Source organism: Akebia trifoliata, chromosome 15 (assembly GCF_017979445.1).
Source record: "Akebia trifoliata isolate Shusen 1 chromosome 15, ASM1797944v1, whole genome shotgun sequence".
NCBI lineage: Eukaryota > Viridiplantae > Streptophyta > Magnoliopsida > Ranunculales > Lardizabalaceae > Akebia > Akebia trifoliata.
The window spans coordinates 10,133,265-10,155,765 of record NC_141389.1 but is presented as its reverse complement, the minus strand read 5'-3'; the positions used below and the strand labels follow the sequence as shown (position 1 = coordinate 10,155,765).

The 22,501-nt window shown below is 35.2% G+C and overlaps 2 protein-coding genes and 1 long non-coding RNA gene across 8 annotated transcripts in view; 2 read left to right on the top strand and 1 right to left on the bottom strand.

Moving 5' to 3' along the window:
* The window catches only part of LOC147384294 (uncharacterized), a 43,702-nt gene extending 36,939 nt beyond the window's left edge, over positions 1-6,763 (top strand). Inside the window, exons 1-9 of one of the 5 annotated variants that reach the window (XM_086425741.1) lie at positions 1,910-2,128; positions 3,032-3,165; positions 3,249-3,418; positions 3,514-3,810; positions 3,885-3,959; positions 5,491-5,565; positions 5,691-5,927; positions 6,201-6,284; positions 6,491-6,763. In XM_086425741.1, the coding sequence (XP_086281867.1) occupies positions 3,036-3,165; positions 3,249-3,418; positions 3,514-3,810; positions 3,885-3,959; positions 5,491-5,565; positions 5,691-5,927; positions 6,201-6,278 (1,062 nt within the window). In that variant the 5' untranslated portion in view covers positions 1,910-2,128; positions 3,032-3,035 and the 3' untranslated portion in view covers positions 6,279-6,284; positions 6,491-6,763. Of the gene's footprint in view, positions 1-1,909; positions 2,129-3,031; positions 3,166-3,248; positions 3,419-3,513; positions 3,811-3,884; positions 3,960-5,490; positions 5,566-5,690; positions 5,928-6,005; positions 6,285-6,490 lie in introns of those variants that run through there. The other 4 variants (XM_086425738.1, XM_086425740.1, XM_086425742.1 and 1 more) reach the window with 4 other exon arrangements.
* A 4,113-nt stretch (positions 6,764-10,876) lies between these two features.
* On the bottom strand, positions 10,877-14,468 carry LOC147384293 (LRR receptor-like serine/threonine-protein kinase EFR). The gene is made up of 2 exons (XM_086424726.1): positions 11,683-14,468; positions 10,877-11,561 (listed from the first exon to the last, which is right to left on the bottom strand). Exons 1-2 carry the CDS (start codon positions 14,363-14,365, stop codon positions 11,173-11,175), a joined length of 3,072 nt encoding a protein of 1,023 aa, XP_086280852.1. The 5' UTR covers positions 14,366-14,468; the 3' UTR covers positions 10,877-11,172.
* A 2,178-nt stretch (positions 14,469-16,646) lies between these two features.
* Positions 16,647-20,225, top strand: LOC147384292 (uncharacterized). 2 transcript variants are annotated; one of them, XR_015172389.1, is made up of 6 exons: positions 16,647-17,065; positions 17,168-17,288; positions 17,599-17,656; positions 18,181-18,329; positions 18,575-19,409; positions 19,770-20,225. It is a non-coding gene; the product is annotated as an uncharacterized LOC147384292 (long non-coding RNA). The 2 variants fall into 2 exon arrangements; XR_015172390.1 differs by lacking the exons at positions 17,599-17,656; positions 19,770-20,225 and having other exon boundaries at positions 16,664-17,065; positions 18,575-18,921.
* Positions 20,226-22,501: the final 2,276 nt, after the last annotated feature.

The window sequence follows — 22,501 nt, the reverse complement described above, 5'->3', positions numbered from 1 at the left end:
CCTGATAGAACCTTCACTGCTAAGAAGATGATCAAGTCTTTGCGTATGAAACACGAGATTATTCATGCATGTCGTAATGATTGTATACTATACTGGAGAGAAAATGAAAATAAAGACAATTGTCCTACGTGTGGTGAAAGTAGATGGAAACCAATGAATTCATTGAAGTCAAGAAGCTCACGTATACCTTGGAAAAAGTTGAGATATTTTCCGTTAACACCAAGGTTGCAAAAAATGTACAGTGTACCGTGGATTGCAGAAAAGATGACATGGCATGCAAATCCTGACTTAGTATCGAACGTATTAACCATGAATCACCCAAAAGATTCTTCTTGTTGGAAACAAGTAAATCGTAAATGGAGTAATTTTGGTGATGAGGCACGTAATATTCGGTTGGGGCTTGCAACTGATGGATTCAATCCTTTTGGAAACAATAATAACTCTTATAGTTGTTGGCCTGTTATGATTGTTCCATACAATCTTCCTCCATCATTATGCATGCGAAAGGAGTTTACTATCTTAACATTATTGATTCCGGGAAAGAAAGGTCCAGGATATGATATTGATGTCTACTTGCAACCATTGATTGCAGAGTTGAATGAATTATGGTCCACAGGAATTATAACGTATGACTCTTACACTAAGAGTAGGTTCAGCATGAAAGCAATTTTGTTATGGGCCATACACGATTTTCCAGCATATGGTCATTTGTCAGGTTGTAAGACCGCAGGAAAGTATGGTTGCCCTGTATGTAGTGAAAAAACAGAATCAATATGGCTAAAACATGGGAAAAAATTTGCTTACATGGGGCATAGAAGATTTTTATCAGATTCGAGACATCCATTCAGGAGCCAAAAATCACAATTTAATGGGCATGAGGAACATGGGAAACATCCTCTACGTTTGAGTGGTGTTGAAGTATTGAACAGAATGGAAATCATTCAGACTAACTTCGGAAAGGTAAAAGACAATAAAAAGAAAAGGACCGCGAATCAAAATGAATCTACTGCATGGTCAAAGAGATCGATCCTTTTTGAATTGCCGTATTGGAAGGTGCGTTAGGATTATCTTTCTAAACATTAATGTAATGCGGTATATATTAATTCACTCATGCTGACATATGTTTTGTCAATCTATAGGATCTACCTATTCGCCACAATTTGGATGTAATGCATGTGAAAAAAAATGTGACAGAAAATCTCTTAGCAACAATAATGAATACAAAGACTAAGACGAAGGACAGTCTTCAAGCTCGTCAAGACCTAAAGGCTATGAAAATAAGAAAAAAGTTGTGGCCTGTAGAGATGAATGGCAAGTTGACTTATCCAGAAGCTCATTTCTTATTGTCTCAATCGGAAAAAAAATTAATTTGTACAACTTTGTATCATTTGAAGGTTCCTATTAGATATAGTGCAAATTGGAAACATAATGTGAGTTTAGAGGACAACGAATTCAAGTCACATTATTATCACATCCTTATGCAATAATTGTTACTAGTGTTATTGATACATGCATTCAAAGGTCATAAGCCATTGCGAGCTGCTATTCAACAACTATCAATATTTTTCAATATCTTATGTTCAAAGATTATTAATCGTGTGGAACTTTCGAAGATGAAAGATCAAATTGTGAAAATACTATGTGTCTTTAAAAAGTACTTTCCTCCTTCTTTTTTTGTTTCCATGACACACCTTGTTGTACACTTGGCGGAGGAGGCACAAGTTTGCAGACCCATCGGATATCGATGGATGTATCCTTTTGAGCGGTAAGTAAAATTTTTAATTAATGAGTTTATTTTTATAATTAAATTTTGGGTCAATCTGATATATGATTCATGTATTAAGAAAATAAAAACATATAAGTGATATGTGGTGAATCAGACATATCCAAAAGGATCTATTATAGAATGTTACCTTATGGATGAATCAATGATGTATGCCATGAATTACATATTCAATGGGGAAAGAGGAAGCCATATGAAAGCGAGGGATACGTTCATGGATGTTGATGGTGAATGTGCTTATCCTATTGATAAAAAGGGGAAGGTTTTTCTTCTTGAAAATGTACAGTACCAGCAAGCGCTCAAATGGGTACTACGTTAATCAATTGAAAATGTTGAGTGGGAAAAGTAAGGAAAATTTTTATTTTACTACATACTTGTTTTGTTATGATGGTTTATAATTCATAATGTATGAATGTTGCATTTATATGCAGAAATTACACTACCTACGTTCAAAGCCACGTATCTAGTTGTCAAAATCAAAGAGGTAATTCAAGAATAGAAAAGCCAATGGATTACATACCTTGGCTTAGACAACAATTACAGAATGAGGAGAACTCTACCTTGAAAAGGCTTGTTGATGGTCCAAAATTTGAAGCTATTTCATATAGTTCATACAAGGTAAATGGGTATGTATTTTGTACAGCGGATTCAGAAATGAACAAAACAACACAGAACAGTGGGATCTCTATGAAGGCTGTGACTAGCTTCAGGTCAAGTGTCAGGGATAAGAACGTTGTTAATAAAGAAGTTACTTACTATGGAATTGTCAAACAAATATTAGAGTTGGATTATCATGATTTTAGAATACCGGTATTTTATTGTGATTGGGTTCGTATAGAAGACACAAACGGATATATAGTTGATCCAGAAACGAACTTGATTTATGTTAATTTAGGGAGGTTACAGAGAACTACAAGGGAAGTTGATGAGCCATTTATTCTTGCTTCTCAAGCAACTCAAGTATTTTATTGCAAAGATTGTAGTAGGCCTACAGAAGATTGGCATGTTGTCTTGGAAGTTCCAAAGAGATTGGATCCAGATGTTGATTCTTATGAAGATCCCTTAGTATTTGAGGCAAGAATGAATGGAAATTCATCAGCATCATTACTACAAGAAGATATCATAGAATATGATAACATGGATGAAAATGAATGAAAATGTTTGTAAGCATGCATTTAATTTATTTATTTCTATTGTCATTGCCTTTATTTAAATTACTTGACTTGAAAATACTATTTGTGATTCCAGCACTATGTCATTTGGCCGATCATCATCCGCTCCTAATACGGCATCGGCATCGGCATCCGCATCCGCATCCGCATCAGTATCCGCATCCGCATCCGCATCAACATCCGCATCCGCATCTACATCTACGATTGAGAGTATGTGTTAATGGTGAATAGATTGTATTCATTTGTTCAATATTTGTTATCACGTTTTTGTTAATTCTTTTCATTTTTCATAGGTGGGCTTATCCAAGTTCAGTTCAATCTAAATGGGCAACCAATCGGTCCCAACTCATCTCAATTATGCACTACTATTGGGCGGGTAGCAAAGACACATGTGCCACTTATATATGATAGGTGGACTAATGTGCCTACTAAGCTCAAGGACCAAATTTGGGAGTCTATCAGTGTGAGTGCATGTGTATTAAATGATTTATTTTTACTTGTAAATTGTAACTATGACTTATTACAAATATAACACATCTTATTTAATTTTCTTTGTAGGGCACCTATCAAATTCAAAAATGGCATAAGGATTGGGTAATCAAAAAAGCAAACTTATGTTGGAAAGAATGGAAAAGTAATCTCCGTCGGAACGTATATGATAAATATCCAACGGATGCGGAAAGGAAAAAACATGTACCTCATTACGTGAGAAAAGAAGATTGGGAGAGGTTTGTCGACTTCAACTCGACACCTGAGGGCCAAGCTTTGAGGGCTACTGGGAAACGTGTTAGACAAGAAAATAAAAACACTTATACCTCTGGTAGAAAGGGACAAGCCCGGCTTGCTGATGAATTGGTAAGTTTAATATCATGTTAGGAATGAAATATGTATATATTGTTCATTTACATATTTGACTGTTTCATTTATAGAGTAAAGAAGATCCTCATAAGGAGATTACCAGGACAGACATATACATTGCCAGCCATGCTAAAAGCCAACAAACGGTGAGAATAATTTATTTATTTATTTTTGTGATTTTCGTGAGCACCTCTTTGTTCTAGTGTTTGACTGATTTGTTATATATATATATATATATATATATATATATTTTGAATTCATCTTGTAATCTGAATGTGAACACTTCAGCATTGAAATTGACACTTCAACATTATTGTTATGATACACTTTAGCATTATTGTTATTATAATTGAGTGTCAGAATTGGCTTGATTTACTTCAATTATAGTGCACATTGTACACTATTTCTCTTTAGTGGAGCTATGGAATAAATGCTCTTAAATTCATCATTTGTTGGGGGAGGGTATGTAATTGGTGGAAGTTTATGGGTTGGGGGTCGGTATGTAATTGGTGGTGGCTGTATTGGTGTTGGTTTATGTGTTGGGGGAGGATATGTACTTGGTGGTGGTTTATGTGTATGTGTGTGTGTGTGTGTGTGTGTGTGTGTGTGTGAGAGACAAAGAGTTTCATATTAAACTAAGGACTTGAGACTTGAGAGGGCCCCATGACAAGGAGCTAGGATCTCCTCCTAGATGCTCCTAGCCAATCAGAAGCCACCATTCCTACTAATCAAATACGGAGCTTTGACTATTGAACTTAGATTAGGCCTTAAGTATCCATTAATGACACATACAGAATTTCTTGATTTCTGACTTTAGATGTCGCTCATAAGCTACCATATCTACGATTATATATTTTGTAAACAGTCTAAGTATGTACTTCCTGTAGTTGATTTGCAAACAAAGTTCAATTTCCTTTGACCACCACGTGGCAGACATTGGTCAACCTTATGGTAGGCCTTAATAACAAAAATACATAGATTGGAGCATTGTGGCTTACCTTTCTAAATGGGCTTGGAAGTTACCAACCTATTTGTAATGTGTTTATTAGCCAATTTAAACTTTGTTATTGGATTGGATTCTTTGCCTCCCAATCTCTCATTGGTGAAATTTTTGATATATAAAACGTTATGTTTTTATAATAAATTTGGATTACAAATTAAGATTTCTCTTTGTTGGTATGCTTAATGTTGTGGACTAGAAATTCAATATTAAAATTCAATATTTTCAGGGATGTTTAAGACGATATTAGTGATATTACAGGCTTGGCAGATCCAGATGTTTGTAACTGTTGAAAGATCATGCATGAGTTCACATGAATATATTTATTGGACACTTCACAAGTCTGTAGAAGTTATTTTGTCATGTGTTTGTTTGATCCCATGCACCTGTAATGGTTACAATAACGTCATTGAGACTTGCTTGAATATAATAGTTTCTTTTCATATCGAAACTCAATGCTTTGTGTGTTTGTGGGTGTGTGTGTGTTCAAAGAGGCTAGTGCTGACCTTTCATGAATCTCTTTATGTGATTTAATTAGTTCAATTGGTTTTGATTTTTTGTGGGTCTTCTCTAATCATGTTGAGAAACAAATCAAATTTAAAGGGATTTGTTTTGTTTTTTTTTTTTTTTTAATAGTTGTTATTCTTTATATTTCTTAATTATTATTTATTTTACAGGAGGCCATCAATAGAATGATTGCTAATGACCCTTCTAATAAACATAATGATCTAGACCATGACCCTGTGGCTGTGGTATGTGCATTATTTTAATTAGGATATTTTGTAATTATGATACAATGTTGTGTAGTAGGCATTGATATTAGTAAGTATGATATCATATCGTTAATAGATATTGATATTAGACACTTTTTGTACAGGTTTGTGGTCCTGATAGTCGGGGTCGTGTTAGGGGAATGGGTTCAGGTGTTTCCAAGACTTCCGTGCGTGCTTCAATTCCTTATAAGCAAGCCTTGGCGTATGAGACAACAATCCTTCATAATAGAGTGGATAAGTTGACGGAAGCGGTGCAAAAGATGAATGAGACTTTACAACAATCAAATTTTTCTGCTAGAACACCAATGCGGTCTTCCACCAATCTCGGTAGTTTTTCACAGGTATTACATTGGCATTTTACTTTTAATAGATGAGTGAGCTTCTATTGTTGCAATGATATTGTCTACATTATTTTATAGGTAAGGCCCGATTCTCCACATCATGAGTCACATTCTAAACCACCAAGCATACAAACAGGTCCTTGTAAGGTGAATCGCTTACAACGACCACATGATTGTGTTGCCGAAGGAAGAGTGATAGGTGCATCTAATGCAGATTCAGATAGTTACGATATTCTTATAGATGAGGTCCTTGATGGGAATGTGATTCTACAGAGTGGAGAAGGAACATTCGCCGATTTGACATGCGGTGATATTATTGATTGGCCCAAATTTCGAATAAAGTTTTATTGAACAGAGGTACTTTTTTTACGTTATATGGTAGATAGACACTAAACATAAAAAATTATAATAAAATAATTAAATGTTTGATCATGATAGTTATGAGAACTCTTTTATTTTGTAATTTAGTATATTCATCTTTCTTGCATAATTACTTGGATTGCTTTAGGTAGTCGGTATCATTATTATATATCTGACAATGTTTTTTAATTTTTCAATCACAGATTTCGGCAAATGTCACAAGAAGTAGGAATGTATATTATCCTTAAGAATCGCTGTGTCATTCTTCCAAGGACCAAGAAAGACATATGTTGGTTTTGATTTCTACAAGAGAAGTGAAGTTGGTAGAAGATATTTTTTGAAAAACTTCTTTAAACATTGGGATGTATATTAAAATCGACACCATGAAAACGGGGCATGTTGGACTATGATTGCACATGTAAAATTTGAATGAATATGGTTTCCATTTAAAAAATGTAAAATGTAAAATTTTGTTTTTTTGGTATATTTATTTATTTTGTTAGATTTTAATTTTCTGTCCAATGAAAATTGTCATTTTCTTTTTAGGTGAAAAATAATAAAAATAACAAACAATATTGGCTAAAATTAAAAAAAAATGTTTCACAAAAAAACGACGGCTTTAAGCCATCGTTTATTTCTACTAATTTAATTTAAAATTGACGAATAAAAATGACGGGTTTGAGCCGTCGTTTTTGTTTGACAGACTATGACCGTCGTTTTTTAGAACAGTTTGTTGACGCGTGCCAACCGTCGTTCACCAAAAACAACTTCTCTATTTACAACTGCTCTTGCGCCGGCGGGGGCCGACATTTTTCTTTAAAAACGACGGCTTTGGCCCGTCGTTTTTTGTGAGATATGACGTAGTGATTTGACATAAGAAAAAATGTTGAGGGTGCCACTTGGCCATAGGGCACAAAAACTTAAGACCTTTAAAAAAAAAAAAAAAGGATAATTTTTTAACTATTGGATTTGAATTATAAATATTGTAGTTCAGTGGCTATTTATTTTCCAAATCGTTGATCATGTGCAAAAAAAAAAAAAATATTCTACCATGATTATTATTATTTGTTTAAAAAGAAAAACCTAAATCTTTCCATGAACTCTAGAGTGCTGAGATGTTCCTTGGCACAACATGACCGTCCACGGAACGAAACCAGTCTTACCCTGTCATGGTAGCCTAACTCATTTTTATTTGGATGCTTTTGAGGCATATATAGTTGGATTGCATGTAATCACACTCCTGCCCTCCTTTGGATTGTAATCTTCGGTCCATTGATCTACAAAATAAAAATAGGCTGATTAATGATTTCCATGATAGTATCTCAGTTATCATGGGGTCAAAATTCACACATCGTCCTTTACAAAGATCCCCACTATGAAATAATGCTTTAATCAAATGGCTAGAAATCACGAATGATGATGATTTTTGGCGTGTATGCAATTGCAAGGACAAATATTAATGGGCAATGGCCCAAACAAATTGTCATGTTATGCACCAAAGAATTAGGAATCTGATATCTACAACCATTGGCCTTTTTTGTATCTCCCTTTTGTTTTTTGTTAATACATATTGTATGGCATGTAGTCTTTGAGGTCTCCCCTTTGAAAGTTGTCTCCAGTCAATTACCACAGGGAAATTCATTTATTCTTTTAAATATAAATAAAATTGACCAAATCTTGATTATTATTTTTTCCATTTTTCTGGTCGTAAACCTGTCTTTAATGAGATCAGTAACTTGGTAATATTAGGAACTGAAACTAGGTCAACCTTATATTTTGTCTATCAAATTCACCATCTTAGCATCTGGCACATTCAAATCTATCAAATTTTGTTTGAACTAGTTTGGGATAACTTGAGTCTTCTAAGTAAAATTAATATAATCCAAGTTAACTCAAACTCAGCATGTATTGATCCAATTAAAAAATAACAGGTTTTTGGAACCATGAACTTAGACCTGTGCAACCCGCCAAAGTGAAAAAAAAAAAGAAAAAATTTCTCATCTGAGTTTTGATTTTGAAATACCCAAACTAGCATTTTCTCATCTTCTACACATAGTTAGGTTTTCTAAGGGTGAATGTGATCATTTTTTTGATGATTTTTTATGATAAATAATGATTGGAGAATGATATACTCTTAATTTTGAACATTTGGATATTATTTATTTATTTCAATGATTTATAAAAGGAAATGAAGAACTGAGTTGAGATTATAAACTTTTTATGACTATGTTGTTAGTTTTGGCTTGCAACTATGATTTACCCATTTTAGGTATTTCAAGGAGTTTACTCGGTATCAAACTCCAAAAAAAAAAGAAAAATCTCGATCACATTTATAGTGTCGAGTTCACCACTATCTTTTCTTTTTAATCTATTTCAACATTTTTATTGTCAAACTCACCACTCAGTGTCGATTTCACCTCTTTTTATTTTCGAGTTCGACGTTTTTTTTATATGAAAATATTGTTGACCTTGACAACAATTAAATGTTGAACTAGACAATAAAAAGTGGTGAACTTGACACTAGGTGGTGACTTTGACAAAAAAAATGTTAAACAAGATAACAAAAGTGGTGAACTTGACGCTGTAATGTGATCTAGATTTATGTTCAAAATAAAGAGAATATCATTCCCCATTCATCATTCTTGATCAAAGATCGTTGGAAATGATCACAATCGTCATTGGAAAACCTAACTATGTGAAGAAGATGAGAAAAAGGGTTAATTTGGGGTATTTCAAAGACATTATAACTTGAGATAAGATCGAAGGGCCGTTAAGAAAGAAAAAATTTACTAAATGGACTATTTAGATACCACCCAAAACTTAGGGACTATTTAGACACAAACCCTTCAGTCAGGATCCTTTAAGGGATTTTCCCTCTTTTTTTGGAATGGTGAACGGGGTACAAGTTGCTTGAATCACTCTACAGTTATGTGTACACCCCACATCAGAAATGTGAACTTGACACTAGGTGGTGACTTCGACAAAAAAAATGTTAAACTAGATAATGGTGAACTTGACGCTGTAATGTGATCTACATTTATGTTCAAAATAAACAGAATATCATTCTCCATTTGTCATTCATGATCAAAGTTCGTTGGAAATGATCACAATCCTCATTGAAATACATAACTATGTGAAGAAAATGAGAAACAAGGGTAGTTTGGATATTTCAAAGATATTATAACTTGAGATGATGTTGAAGGACCATTAAGAAAGAAAAAATTTACTAAATGAACTACGTAGGTCGTACCACCCAAAACTTAGGGACTATTTAGACAAAAACCGTTCAGTCAGGATCCTTCAAGTGATTTTCCCTTTTTCTTGGAATGGTGAACGGGGTACATGTTGTTTCAATCACTCTTGACAACTGCGACAAATCAGTTACAAATTGCAGAAGAAGAGCCACTAGGCAATTAAAGTCCGAATCGTGCTGGGGTGACATTAGGATTTATTCTCACATTTTTTGGGGTGCACACAAAACTGTTTAAGTATTTCCTCGAGATACAAGTACAAAGCATATACGCTTATGTGTGCACCTCCACATCAAAAATGTGAGAATCGCAGAAAAATCCAATGTCACCCATCATTAGTGTTAAAGTTCGGAAAGTCAGACTAAGTTGGAGTCCACCTATTTTTTGAGCAATATTATTAAAAGAGGGTTTCTATTGCCATGCCAACTTTTACTAAGGACATACCAACTATGTAATTCTTTGGTGATTTATATAGAAATTAGTGCGGCATTAGTAAAAGTTGGTGTGGCAATAGTAGGTCATTATTAAAATTGTTTAGTACTAATGAAAATAAAAATTATTATTTTATTTCGAAAGCGAAACGTAGCCAAAACTCCAACCAAAAAAACGTTATAGGACCAGTCTCTTAATTTTTCTTAAAAGACTTTTCGACCTTAGTGTCCATCAAAGGCTAATGAAAGCCATAGTAAATGTTTGAAGAGCATTAAACTATTGTAGTACCCGGAGTTGGACTAAAATCCAATTATGTTATTCTGATGCACAATCCTTGACACTACTGGCCCATACCTATCAAATTTATCATTCATTTTCACTGTCATAGACCTCAAGTAAAGATCAAGACTTTTAGACCAATCAAAAATAATATTTTCAATAACGTAAACTTCATGAAAGTAAGAATTAATAGTGACATAGAAAGAACCCAACATTCGTTTAGAGACATCATAAAAAGGTTACAAAAATTTAGCCAATACTAAATCATAATTCCAATCATCTTCAGTAGAAAACCCTCCTTTAAGTTCTTTATCAAATTGTGATTCTTTTTCTTTCAACCACTCAAATGCTTTTAAAATTTTATAGCGATATCCAACATAAGATATGTTGAATTTCACCTAATTGGAATATCAACTACTAAAGAACTCTCACATGTAATTTTCTCTTGATCAACACATTTCTTAAATTGTTGAGCTCTTGACGGAGAACTCCTTATATACTTTACAGCCTCGCGGATTCTACTAATAGAATCATGCACATCACTAAACCCTTCTTTTACTATCAAATTGAATATATGTGCACAATACCTCATATGCAAAAATTCACCTTTTAGAAGGCAACCACCCTCTTTTATTCAACTTTTTTCACAAATAACCAATGACAACATCTTAGAACTTGCATTATCAACCATGATAGTACACACATTACTACGGATTCAAAGAGTTAGTAAGCCCCAAAACATAGCATGTGGGGGTAGAAAAGAGAGAAAACACCTCCTTTGCTAGCAAGTGGGAAAACGTGAATTCATATTTCAATAAATAAAGGAAGCTTAGTAGAAATTATTACTTTAAAACCATACATGATAATCTAAAAGAAAATACATCAATCTTAACTGCGCTAAACTCAAACATGAATCTGAATCACTAGGAAGTGTATTGTCTTTGCCCATGTATCTCGACCTCAAGAAGCATTTTCATAATTACATGCAATTCCTTGAGAATGCCATTGATACCCATTCGCTCATGTAATGATTCAGCAGAACATGCAACTCCAATTCTAATAATGGAAATCAAGCATTCTCGCATCTTTAAAGAATCAATGAAAGCTTCACTGTCTCCTCTTTCTAAAAGTAGAAGCGGATCAACGATTTCCATCACTCTTTCAGTCAAGGCCATTTTACAAAAGTGGTGAAGACTTAGACCATCTGTGAATATATCATCAGTTGGCCTCTTTCTTGTGAACATCTCAAGCAAAAGTATTCCATAACTATACACATCGCCTTGCATAGATACCTCAACATCCATACCATACTCTGCAATTCATGTATTACTTTGTCAAATATAATGTGTTTTTTATGCTATGACGCCATTGAAGGTTACCACTAACTTTAAAAAATTAAATTTAAAAATTATAAAAATAAATAAACTTCATACCTGGAGGAATATACCCAATAGTTCCTTTAATGGAAACTGAATCAGTATTATTTTCTTCCGAATTGTTGGAGTCCTTAATGAGAAACTTTGCTAACCCAAAGTCACTCACGATGGCAGTCATATCCTCATCAAGAAGAACATTGCTTGGCTTTAGATCGCAATGAACAATGGGTGTTTCACAATGATTATGAAGATAATCCAAAGCAGCCGCAACATCAATTGCTATGTTTAACCTCTGACAAAGATTCAAATTTCTCGATAGATGTTGCTCATTTGAACTTGGATGCAACCAACTTTCAAGACTTCCATTTTTCATGAATTGAAAAATTAAAGCTTTGAAATCATTACCTTCAAAATCGGCACTTGAGCAGACAGTCAAGATCTTGATTAAATTCCGATGTCGAACTTTTCTCAACGCATTACACTCAACTAGGAAACTCTTGGAAGCTCCTCGTTCCATGAGATTGAGTACCTTCACAGCAATAGACATCTCATCTTGATGAAGAACTCCTTTATACACAGATCCAAAATTTCCCATGCCGATCAAATTGGTTGAAGTGAATCCACCTGTTGCTTTATGTATTTCATTATAAGAAACCCTTTTATACATATCCGAACCACAAAAAAGTGTGGAAAGAGATTTTGATCTTGGTTTTCTTCTGCTATAAAGCACAAGAAGAGCTGCCACAGCAACTGAAGAAAGAATTACACCAATTATCACCTTCAAAGGATGAAAAGTTCCACGTTTCTTGGATTTCTTGATGGGGCATGCATGTAATTGAAGTGCAGCGATACCCCCACAAAGTTTCCTATTTCCAACTATCGAAAATGAACTTGTGTTTTGAAAGACTCCTTTTATCGGCACTTCACCATCAAGATCATTGAAGGATATATTTAGCTTTTTTAAGGAAGAAAGGTACGTTAGTTCTTTAGGAATCTGCCCAGAAAAGTTGTTCGACGAAAGATCTATGTCTTGAATACTCATTAGAGAACTTAAAGAAGAGGGGATGGGCCCTTGAAAGAAATTACCTTGCAAATAAAGACTTTCCAAGACCAAACAACTACCAAGAGTGCTAGGTATTTCCCCTGACATTTTGTTCTCAGAAACATCTAACAATCCTAGACTTTTCAAGTTACCCACATCCAAAGATAAGGGCCCAGTCAAAGAATTGTGAGCCAAGATAATGGAAAATAACTGTGAAGATAAACCAATAACTTGTTTGGGTATGGTGCCGTTAAGTTTATTTTTGGAAAGTTCTAGCATATGCAAAGATTTACACTTGCCAATTTCTGAAATGATCTTTCCTTCTAAATCATTGTTTGATAAATCAAGGAAATATAGTTGAGACATGTTTCCTATGGATGAAGGGATTTGTCCTGTAAATCCATTGCCACCTAAATACAAGCCCTGTAGCTTATAAAGCATCCCTATGCCATTGGGAATACTACTGGTTAAAAAGTTAAGCTGCATATCCAATAGAATTAAGTTATGTAGGTTCATAATTTCAGAAGGAATGATTCCAAATATTTCATTTCTACCTAGATATAATGAGGTGAGTTGGTTTGAGAGATTGCCTATAGAGATGGATAACTTACCTCCAAAACCATTGTTAGAGAGAGCCAAAATCTCTAGTTTTGTGGAGTTGGTCAAAGAAATGAGGAAATTCAAATCATCGTCTTTCCCACTTCCAAGATTATTATCATCCAAAGTTAGATGCATTAGTCGCTTTAGGTTCCCCACCTCAAATGGGACTTTTCCAGAGAAATAGTTATAATTGATGTTAAATTCTTCAATTCTTGAAGCATTGAACAATGATACGGGAATGGATCCAGAAAAATGATTTCCTCCAATAGAAAAAGACTGGAGATTTGGAAGATTGAGACCTATATCAAGTGGAAGACTCCCAGTTAGTTGGTTATTTGGCAAACTAAAAATTTCTAAAGAAGAGAGGTTATAAAGAGAGCAAGGAATAGAACCTGACAAGATATTTGGACCAAGACTAAGAATCGTTAGATTTTTTAATTTCCCTAAAGAATCAGGAATACTTCCTTTCAAATTATTGTACCCCATAGAAAGATAGTTGAGAGATGAAAGATTCCCAAAGGAAGTTGGGATCCCGCCTATTAGATTGTTATATGAAAAAGTCAAGTAAACAAGTTTGGATAGAAAGCCAATCTCGTTGGGTATATTCCCTATGAGCTTGTTGCGACCTAAACGAAGGATTTTGAGGCTGGAACAGTGGGACAAATTGGCTGGAATTTTCCCTACGAAAGAATTATTGCTCATATTAAATTCTTGTAGTCTGAACAATCGACCGACTTCTTGGGGGATTTCACCTTGGAAGGTGTTGTTTAAGAGGTTTATGCTCCTTAGGAAAGAGAGGTTACCAATATAGGGAGATAGGGAACCAGCCAACTCTTGGGGCTGAAGATTCAAAATTATCACCCTTTGATGCCGATGACTGCATGCAACTCCGGTCCACTCACAAAAATGGAGTGAAACGTTCCACGAGCTCATAACTTGAAGAGGATCATTTGTTATCCCATCCTTGAAGGCAAGCAAGGCGAGTCGATCGGTTTCATTCCCTACATGATCATGGATGATGATCCCAAATCCTGTTGGTAAACCAATACAGAAGAAAATGAGGGAATATTGTAGGAGGAAGAAAGAAAATACACTCATGATGGTCGGCAATGTAAGCTCAGCTCTCCTGTGGGTGGTTTTTTTGGTAACTTATGGTGGAGATGATATTTGTGAGTGTAATATATATACAGATCAAAAGTAAGTTGAGTGCCTAGTTGAAACATTTCTACATTGGAACCAAGAAAGACGGTTGGTAAAACGAGAAAGAAAAAAATAATTAAAGTTGGATTTTTTTGACTTGTCCTCCATTTTCCAAGATTCCATGGAAAAAGCTAATGAAGTGAAGGGTGAGTTAAGCAAAACTAAGGGCTTCTTAATTATCTTGCCTGTGGATTCCTAGTCTTGAAAAAAATGACGCGTTGTTTGGGTCAATTAATAAAACAAATTTCCCTTGTCATCAATAGATCATATAGAATAGATAGAGCAAAACCTTCCTATTTAGGGGGTTTCTAATTGCACCCTTTAAACTTTTTTTCTTTCTTAATGTTTCCTAATCCTTTTTCCCTCTTTTATAGGTATTGATATAAGGGAAAATGTAGAGATCATCATTTTTTAACAAGAAAATGGTACAGATGGATGATTTGTATATAGTCTTGTATCCACATTCTAAATCATAGAGAATCAACACTTGTGAACAAGATTCTTCTAATGATTGAATTAAAACAAGTCGTGATAAACCATAATTCTACCCAAAAGTTGAGATCAACGATTAAGTGTACAAGTTCGACATTTTTCAAATGTCGGGTAGACGAGAGTTAGTCATATGAGGAAAGGTGATGAGAGGGCATTAAGAATATAAGAGTTTACTAACTAGGATATCAAGTTACCGTCCAAGAGTTAGGGATCATTTAGAAGTAATTTTCCAGCATTATACTTCTATCTTTTGTGCAGTGTGCATACGATTTGGACATCTCATTGTATGTGGACCTCAGCCTTATCACTACAGGAAAATTGATATAAAGCGACGGGATTTAGCGACGGTAAAATTTTATCCGTTGGTGTAGAGGACTTATAGCGACGGATCAAAAACATGTCGTCGGTATAGAGTTTATTTTCTCGTTTTGTTTTTTCCCTCTCCTTTCATTTTCTTTAGTTTTTTTTCCCTCTCCTTTTGTTTTCTTAGTTTGTTTTTCCCTCCAACCAAACGAGCTCTCTGCCTCTCTGTCGAATTTGAGAGAAAAACGTATATTTCTCTCTGCTTCTCTGTCGAAAACGAACTTTCAATCTTCGTTTTTGATCCGAAGAGATCGATCTGATCCGAAGAAATAGCTGATTAGGGACGAAAAAAGAGCTGATTAGGGACGATCCGAAGAGATCGAGCTGATTAGGAACAAAAAGATCGATTCGTTCAACAATTTCAGATTTTCGACTAGAGGTCTAGGGTTTATCATCTATCAAATCAAGGTAAATCCATGAACATATTATTTGGAAAGAAAGAATTTCACACTGTGAAAGTTTCCTTCGTCACTCACTCTCATTTCATTTTCGTTCTCGTTCTTTCTTTAGAATCTTTCTTCTCCGTATCTGTGTTTCTGCATTTCTTCTTACGGAGAAGGAAATGAGGTGGTGGTGATCAAGAGTCTCTGATTCAGAGAGATTTTTATCCTCGCAGAATCTTAGATCCGACTTGCAGCCATTCTCGCTAGGTTGGATTTTTGTTTTTGTATTTTTTTCGTTTTCATGATGGTGATTTGTAGATCTGGTCTTAAAAGTAGGTTTTTATAGATTTATTTGGTGTTTTAATTGCAGCATTGTTGTTTCTGATTGAATGTTTTTGTTTTGGATTCGATCTTGAATGTGTAGTAGTAGTTTGGGGGGAAATTCTAGTTTTATTTGGTTCAAATCATGAAATTTAATCTAAATTTTATTTTTTTTCGTGAAACTATTTTCAGAAAACTATATCTTGTGAACCAAACGTGTTTGGAGCTGTTAATTTGAATTGTCTGCAGTGTAATTAGTAATATTAGCTTCTGAAAATCATGCAAAATACTTTTTATGAATATTATTTCATTTTTCCACAGCTTTGACAAGTTATTTTCATGGCAGAAGTCTGATCAGGAAATTGATTCTGTTCCCATGCCAATAGTTTTGATAGCACACATATGTGTAAATGACTAGCAATTAAAAAAAAAGCACTGAGAAATTTTTTTACTTTCTACTGAATTTATTAGTTGGTTATCTATTTCTAGAGAGCTCTGTTACCAGATCAGCAATTTTTTTTTACTTTTTCCCCCTTCTCCCTTATTTTGATAGTTGTGACTTGTAAGTGTAAAGGTGGAGTTTTGATCCGAGGTCTTTACTATTATCACACATAGACTATCACTTGACAACCTTCCAAACAACCTTTCTGACATGGTATGCTTTATTGTGTGGCTTGGGCTCTGCAAGTGTTGCAATATTAATCCAGATCACAAATAGGACATGTATTACTTGACCTTTTACCTCAGAAGAATGTATGCTAAATCATAGTTAACATGAAAGAATACCACATCAGTGCTTCCATGTTTGCATCTGTTTCAAGCTTCACCCTACTACTTTACTACACTTACTGTATTCCTTGATGGTTGTGGTTAACAGTTATATAGCCTCTAATATGGTGAAGCTCGATATCCTCCTAAATTCGCAACCAGTAGATGCTATGGCGACCATTGTTCACAAACTGAAGACACAACGGGTTGGTCGTGATACATGGTCAGAAAATCCCCATGTATCCAAGTGTCCCGTGCTTGTTGACCTGAGGTAATATTATGCTGCCCATATACTTAAAATAACTTTATTCTGTTTAAACTGGCGTCCGCTGACAAAACAAAAAAAAAAATCCTCATTTTTGTGGCATTACAGGCACTCTCTTAATGGCAAGTGCTAATGAATCTTGGTTATTATAGATGAAACTTCGCCACAAAAGAACTGTAGGATCTGCACGAACATCAAATTCTTCTAATGGAATATTTAAGATTACTAGGTGCAGTTGCCTTTCTCCCACAAATAGATGCATATGTATCTTTCCATGGCTCATGTAGATTATTTACGTCATAGCGTTCTCTATTTATTAGATATAAGAGCAAGTCGTAGTGATCTGAATTTGGACCTGGCTTCTGTAAATTCTTATTATTTTTTTGGTCTGTTCTTCAGTAGTTACAACTACATGGAAATGCAATTGTAATTATACTTTGAAAGGTCTTCAAATCTAGGTACTAGTGAAGGGTTAGAAATGAGATGTAATTGCTCTTGAATTAATTTAAAAATGTGTCATTGTCTATTTGCCAGTGCAGTTCTTCCCATGGCGGCACGGTTCTTCCCATGGTGGATGAGTTGGGTGCACTTTCCAATGTGAGTTAGGACCTCTTTGACTTGGGCAAATCGTTAGACCGATTTTGGTCTCTTCATACAATTGACATTTATGAAAAATACTTGATATTTGTTAACAATCTGGGAGTGCAAAGTCTGTCCATTTTTGAAGTCTGACCAGGGAATTTTTTATTTTTCATTTTTTTAAACCATGAATTCTAGAGGGTTGAGGTGTCATTTGGGCTTCATGGTGCAGGCGTTATATGACATTGTTAGATTGTTTCTTGGCAAGAGGGACTGTGTAAGTTATTTGCTTGGAAGTTGAAGGCTTTCTTTCTCTTTTCATTCCACTTTACATTGTATTTATCAATTAAATATTTTATTCCATGAGTCATTAGCATGTGCTTTTTTGCTCCTTTTTTCTCTGGTGCAATTGGTATTTGGAAAATGTAACCATTAGATATTCTATAAGTTGAAAAAGGGGATCAAAACAGTTCTCTTATCATTTTAAGAACCGAGAAAATGAATATGTTTGTCTCACTGACACATCTAGTGTCCCCTTGAAGGTAGGTGACAGCATAAATGATGCATCATTTCTGTCGAAAGGCTAAACCAATACATGCACATTCCTCCTGAAGCCCCAGAAGTCATAGTAGAAAAGCGTCCAGCAGCCAGTTGGCCTGCTGTTGGCAGAATGGAGATTCATGATTTGAAGGTATGTATGTGTGTATGTGTGTACGAATTTCACTTCCTATATGAATTTGTCACTTGGGACTGTTAGTTATGACAATTGAGGTTAAGCCTTAAAGGTCATTGACAACAGTCCTAAAGTAGAGGAAATGATCTATTAATTGGACGATCATCATCATCAATAAAGTCTTTATTGGAGGTACTGTGTTATCCCCACTTTCACTTGTTTTCTGAGTTATATATAATTAATAAGCTGAATTCAAAATCCAGATTTCAGGAGAAACCATTGGAGAAGTGAAGACAGTTGCAGATATGCATGGAAGGAAGTTGGAAATGGTGAAACATGTTGATGCTTTCATTGCTCTTCCGGGTTTATTCAAACTCAACGCATGATATGATGAGGAAAAAGGAATCCTCTAGAGGAGGTTTGTTGATCAGAAGCATGGTATCTACGTTTACAAATTTTTCTCTTTTCTTTTTTCCTTTCGATAGCTACATTTGTAAATTTAGATGGTGAAGTTATGTGGACTCCAACCAAATGGAACTACCTGTGCCATGATTGTCAACTGAAATATGACACTGAAGTGTATCTCCTAATGAGATTAGTTTCTATTTTGTGGAATTTTCTATTTTATTTGAACATGCTATGATGTGCATGCTCTCCTTGATGTTAAGAACAGATCTGCATTCTGTATTTTCTACATTGACCCTCAATTTCGAAGAAACTCTGCAAACCATATCATTTAGTTTTTTGTATATGCCACTCATGCTTATATAGGTAGGTAGTGATCGACTGCTTTCACACATCTTTTCTTTTAATTTTGTGCATGTGATATTCTTCAGATCCGCCTATTCGGCTATATTTTGTTAAATGAGTTTTAACAAAATATATGTTATTCTGTGTAACCTAAAGTACAAGTAGTTAACATGTTTTCGTTTTCCGCATGAATAGAAAGCTTAGGAAGTGCCCAAGCCCCTTTCAAGAATTTGTTCATGATGGGCTTCATGATGTGGATGGCTGGAAGCACAGTCCATTTGTTTAGCATTGGCATCACATTTTCAGCTCTTTGGCAGCCCATAAGTGCCTTTCAAGGGGTTGGGAAGGGTATGACACTCGACGTAAATTATTTTATTTAATATTTTTTGTTGTTTTGTGTGGAACACATGCCTTCTGTTCTGTATGGTAATTCATGAAACATTTAATTCTATGTAACGGTAACTCTGCTTTCAGCAGTTCACACATAGAAAATTTACATATTTGGTCCCTTAGATTGAATTGTCAATCACAGCTATACATATAATTTATCAATTTTCTGATGAATCAACTTACCATTTTGTTGGTGGTATTGTATCTTGAACTAAGATATATTCAATCGATTACATCCATATGCAATTTTTAAACTATCATACTGTAATTGGTTGGTAGCTTTTAGAGGCTAAGTATATTCTACATTGATTTACTTAGGCTCAACTAAGGTCACCGTGGAACCTTCTTCAGCAAATGGGTTTTCATCCTTGACCTTGAGAGGCTCTCTTATGCTGAACACAATGAGTCCGACATTGCTCAAAAGTCCATCTCGTAGCCTCCATCTCAAGATGATGAGAAGATGGAAATGGTTTCTAGTCAAAGAAGATTTGGATCAGAGAACTGGGCACACATTCTGGTGAGATATCTTATCAAAAACTAGGCACCAGTAGATGTGGTGGGCAGAGTGGTTACCCTATGATGCAGAGTAGTCTTAGAGTGGAGCAACAACATCAAGGAAACTAGTTGATGCCTCTGCTCTCACCGTCTCACTCAGAGACACTCCATCATCTGCTAGGAGTAAGCTCTTTGGAGTTCCTCTCAGCAATAACACTATGGTACCACTACCAGAACCAGCAGCAATGTCTCATACAAATATGATACCTGAGCCTGAAAGCCAATTACTGTGTGGGGGTGGGGGATGGCTGGCTTTTGTAAATTTATGATGTGTGGGGGGTTCAGCAATTTACAGTGTGGGGGTGGGGGGTGGCTGGCTTTTGTAAATTTATGATGTGTGGGGGGTGGGGGGTGGCTGGCTTTTGTAAATTTATGATGTGTGGGGGGTTCAGCAATTTACAGTGTAGGGGTGGGGGGTGGGGGGTGGCTGGCTTTTGTAAATTTATGATGTGTGGGGGGTTCAGCAATTTACCGTGTGGGGGTGGTAAGCTGATATAATTGATATATGGGCTGGGCTAGCTTTAGTAAATGTTTTTTTTTTAACAAAATAGCATATACCGACGGACTTAGAAAGTCTGTCGGTAAAGATGTAAATAAGAAATGAAAACAAAATTTCCGCAGGAATTTTTTTCCAGAAAATAATGGCTATAGCGACGGAAATTTTATTATGCCGTCGCTAAAACAATTACCGACGCTATCAACTCCGACGAGTGCCGACGAAAAACCTCTCCGTCGGTATATTATTTTACGACAGAATTATGCAGATTTAGCGACGGATCTATCCGTCGGTATAAGTCAATTTTCTAGTAGTGTATCTTCGTACATTTTGATTTTTTTTATTATTAATGCTAGAGTGACTTCAATGAGGGACACATGGGGGACATCTTGATGTGGTGGTGCGTGCATGTTCGTAGATGCACTTTACTCATATCTCGGAGAAAATGCATCTACAGGCATGCGCGTGCCACCACGTCAAGATGTCCCCTGTGTGTTCCCTGCCAAGGTCACTTTAGCACAACTCTTTTTTTTTTTCTTTTAACTAATGATAATCTGACGCTCTTTTTTTCAGACGCCCCAAATGCGAGCTTTCTGACCTAGAAGTTACAGAACCATGTCTATTTTTCTTGTGTATCCCAAAGCAAAGCATCTACAATTCTATGATGGAGGCGTAGGGGGGGTGTCTGTAAACAAGAGCATCAGATTGTCGCGACCCTTTTTTTATTTATTAAAGAGACTCACATTTTATGGTAGGACTGCAACTCTTACGGGTTGGAGGGTAAAGCCAAGCTCAAACCAAATTAGGTAATTTTGGGAGCTTTCATTTGTTGGACTTGTTGCATACCTCTAATCTTATTTTAATTAGTAATAAATTTTATATTTTACAAAAGAAATACAACATCAAAAATAAAATCACTAGTAAATAAAATCGCCTACAACCTAGAAAGTCAACTTAGAAATGCTTTGATTCATATAAGAAATTCCAAGGAGTGATATGTTCATATTTAATGTTTATTAAGAAAGCAAAAAAAAAAAAAAAAAATTATTTATTTTTGTTTAAAAATATTAATAGTTATTTGAAATAGTTATACATTTATTTGCCCCATTCTAGTTAAATCATGAAAGTGACAAAGTTGCTTCCACTCGAATTAAAATTTGAGTCAAGTCGATTTCTTGGATTTTAATACTCTGCTGATACCATTTGTAGATGCAAAAACTTGCACTACCTTGAGACCTCTAACTTTCGTTTTAAATTGTTCACGTCTCGCATTCTTAAGTGTGCCTACAACATAACCTCTCCGACGCCCAAGTCAGAATCTTGATCAGAGAAATAAAAATAGTATTGAGTGCTTTAAAAAATCAAAAAAATTACCCCTTTTTGTGTCTTTGTACTCCTATTTATAGAAATGAAACCCTAGGATCTTCTTTGATCATCTTTCCTCCTTTTTCGTTCTTTCTATTTTAGTCGTTCCTTTAAATTAGGATTTTTCCTCAATATCCATTATTATGATTGAATCCCAGATTCTCAAGGATTCGAATTAATTGACTTCCTCTCTTGTGTAGTTAAATGATTGAATCTTTCTGTGCTTTTTCTCTATGTGACACGTGTCGTATTGAAAAATATCCTCGACAAACTCCTTACTTTTGGGGTTTGGATATTCCCAAATTTGAGTCATAGGTCCTCGGAACTCGATTAAAAGCAACAACAAACCTTTCTTCCTTTATGCTGGTTTGGACACTTGGATAAATTACCCCATGGAGTTCGGACTCTCAAGGTTTTGGATCTTAATCCAAGGCTCCGAGACATTGTTTCCTCAAGATTGCCACATGTCACCTTTTTTGTAGAATATCCTTCACAATACCCCCTCTTAGGGTTTTGGATCTTGATTTGAGGCGCCGAGACACCTAATTAATGTTAAACAAATGGCAAATTTTTGTTGGACGATTGGTGGTAGCCTCTCACTTATGGCATTAAATTTGAAGTCCGATCATTCGAA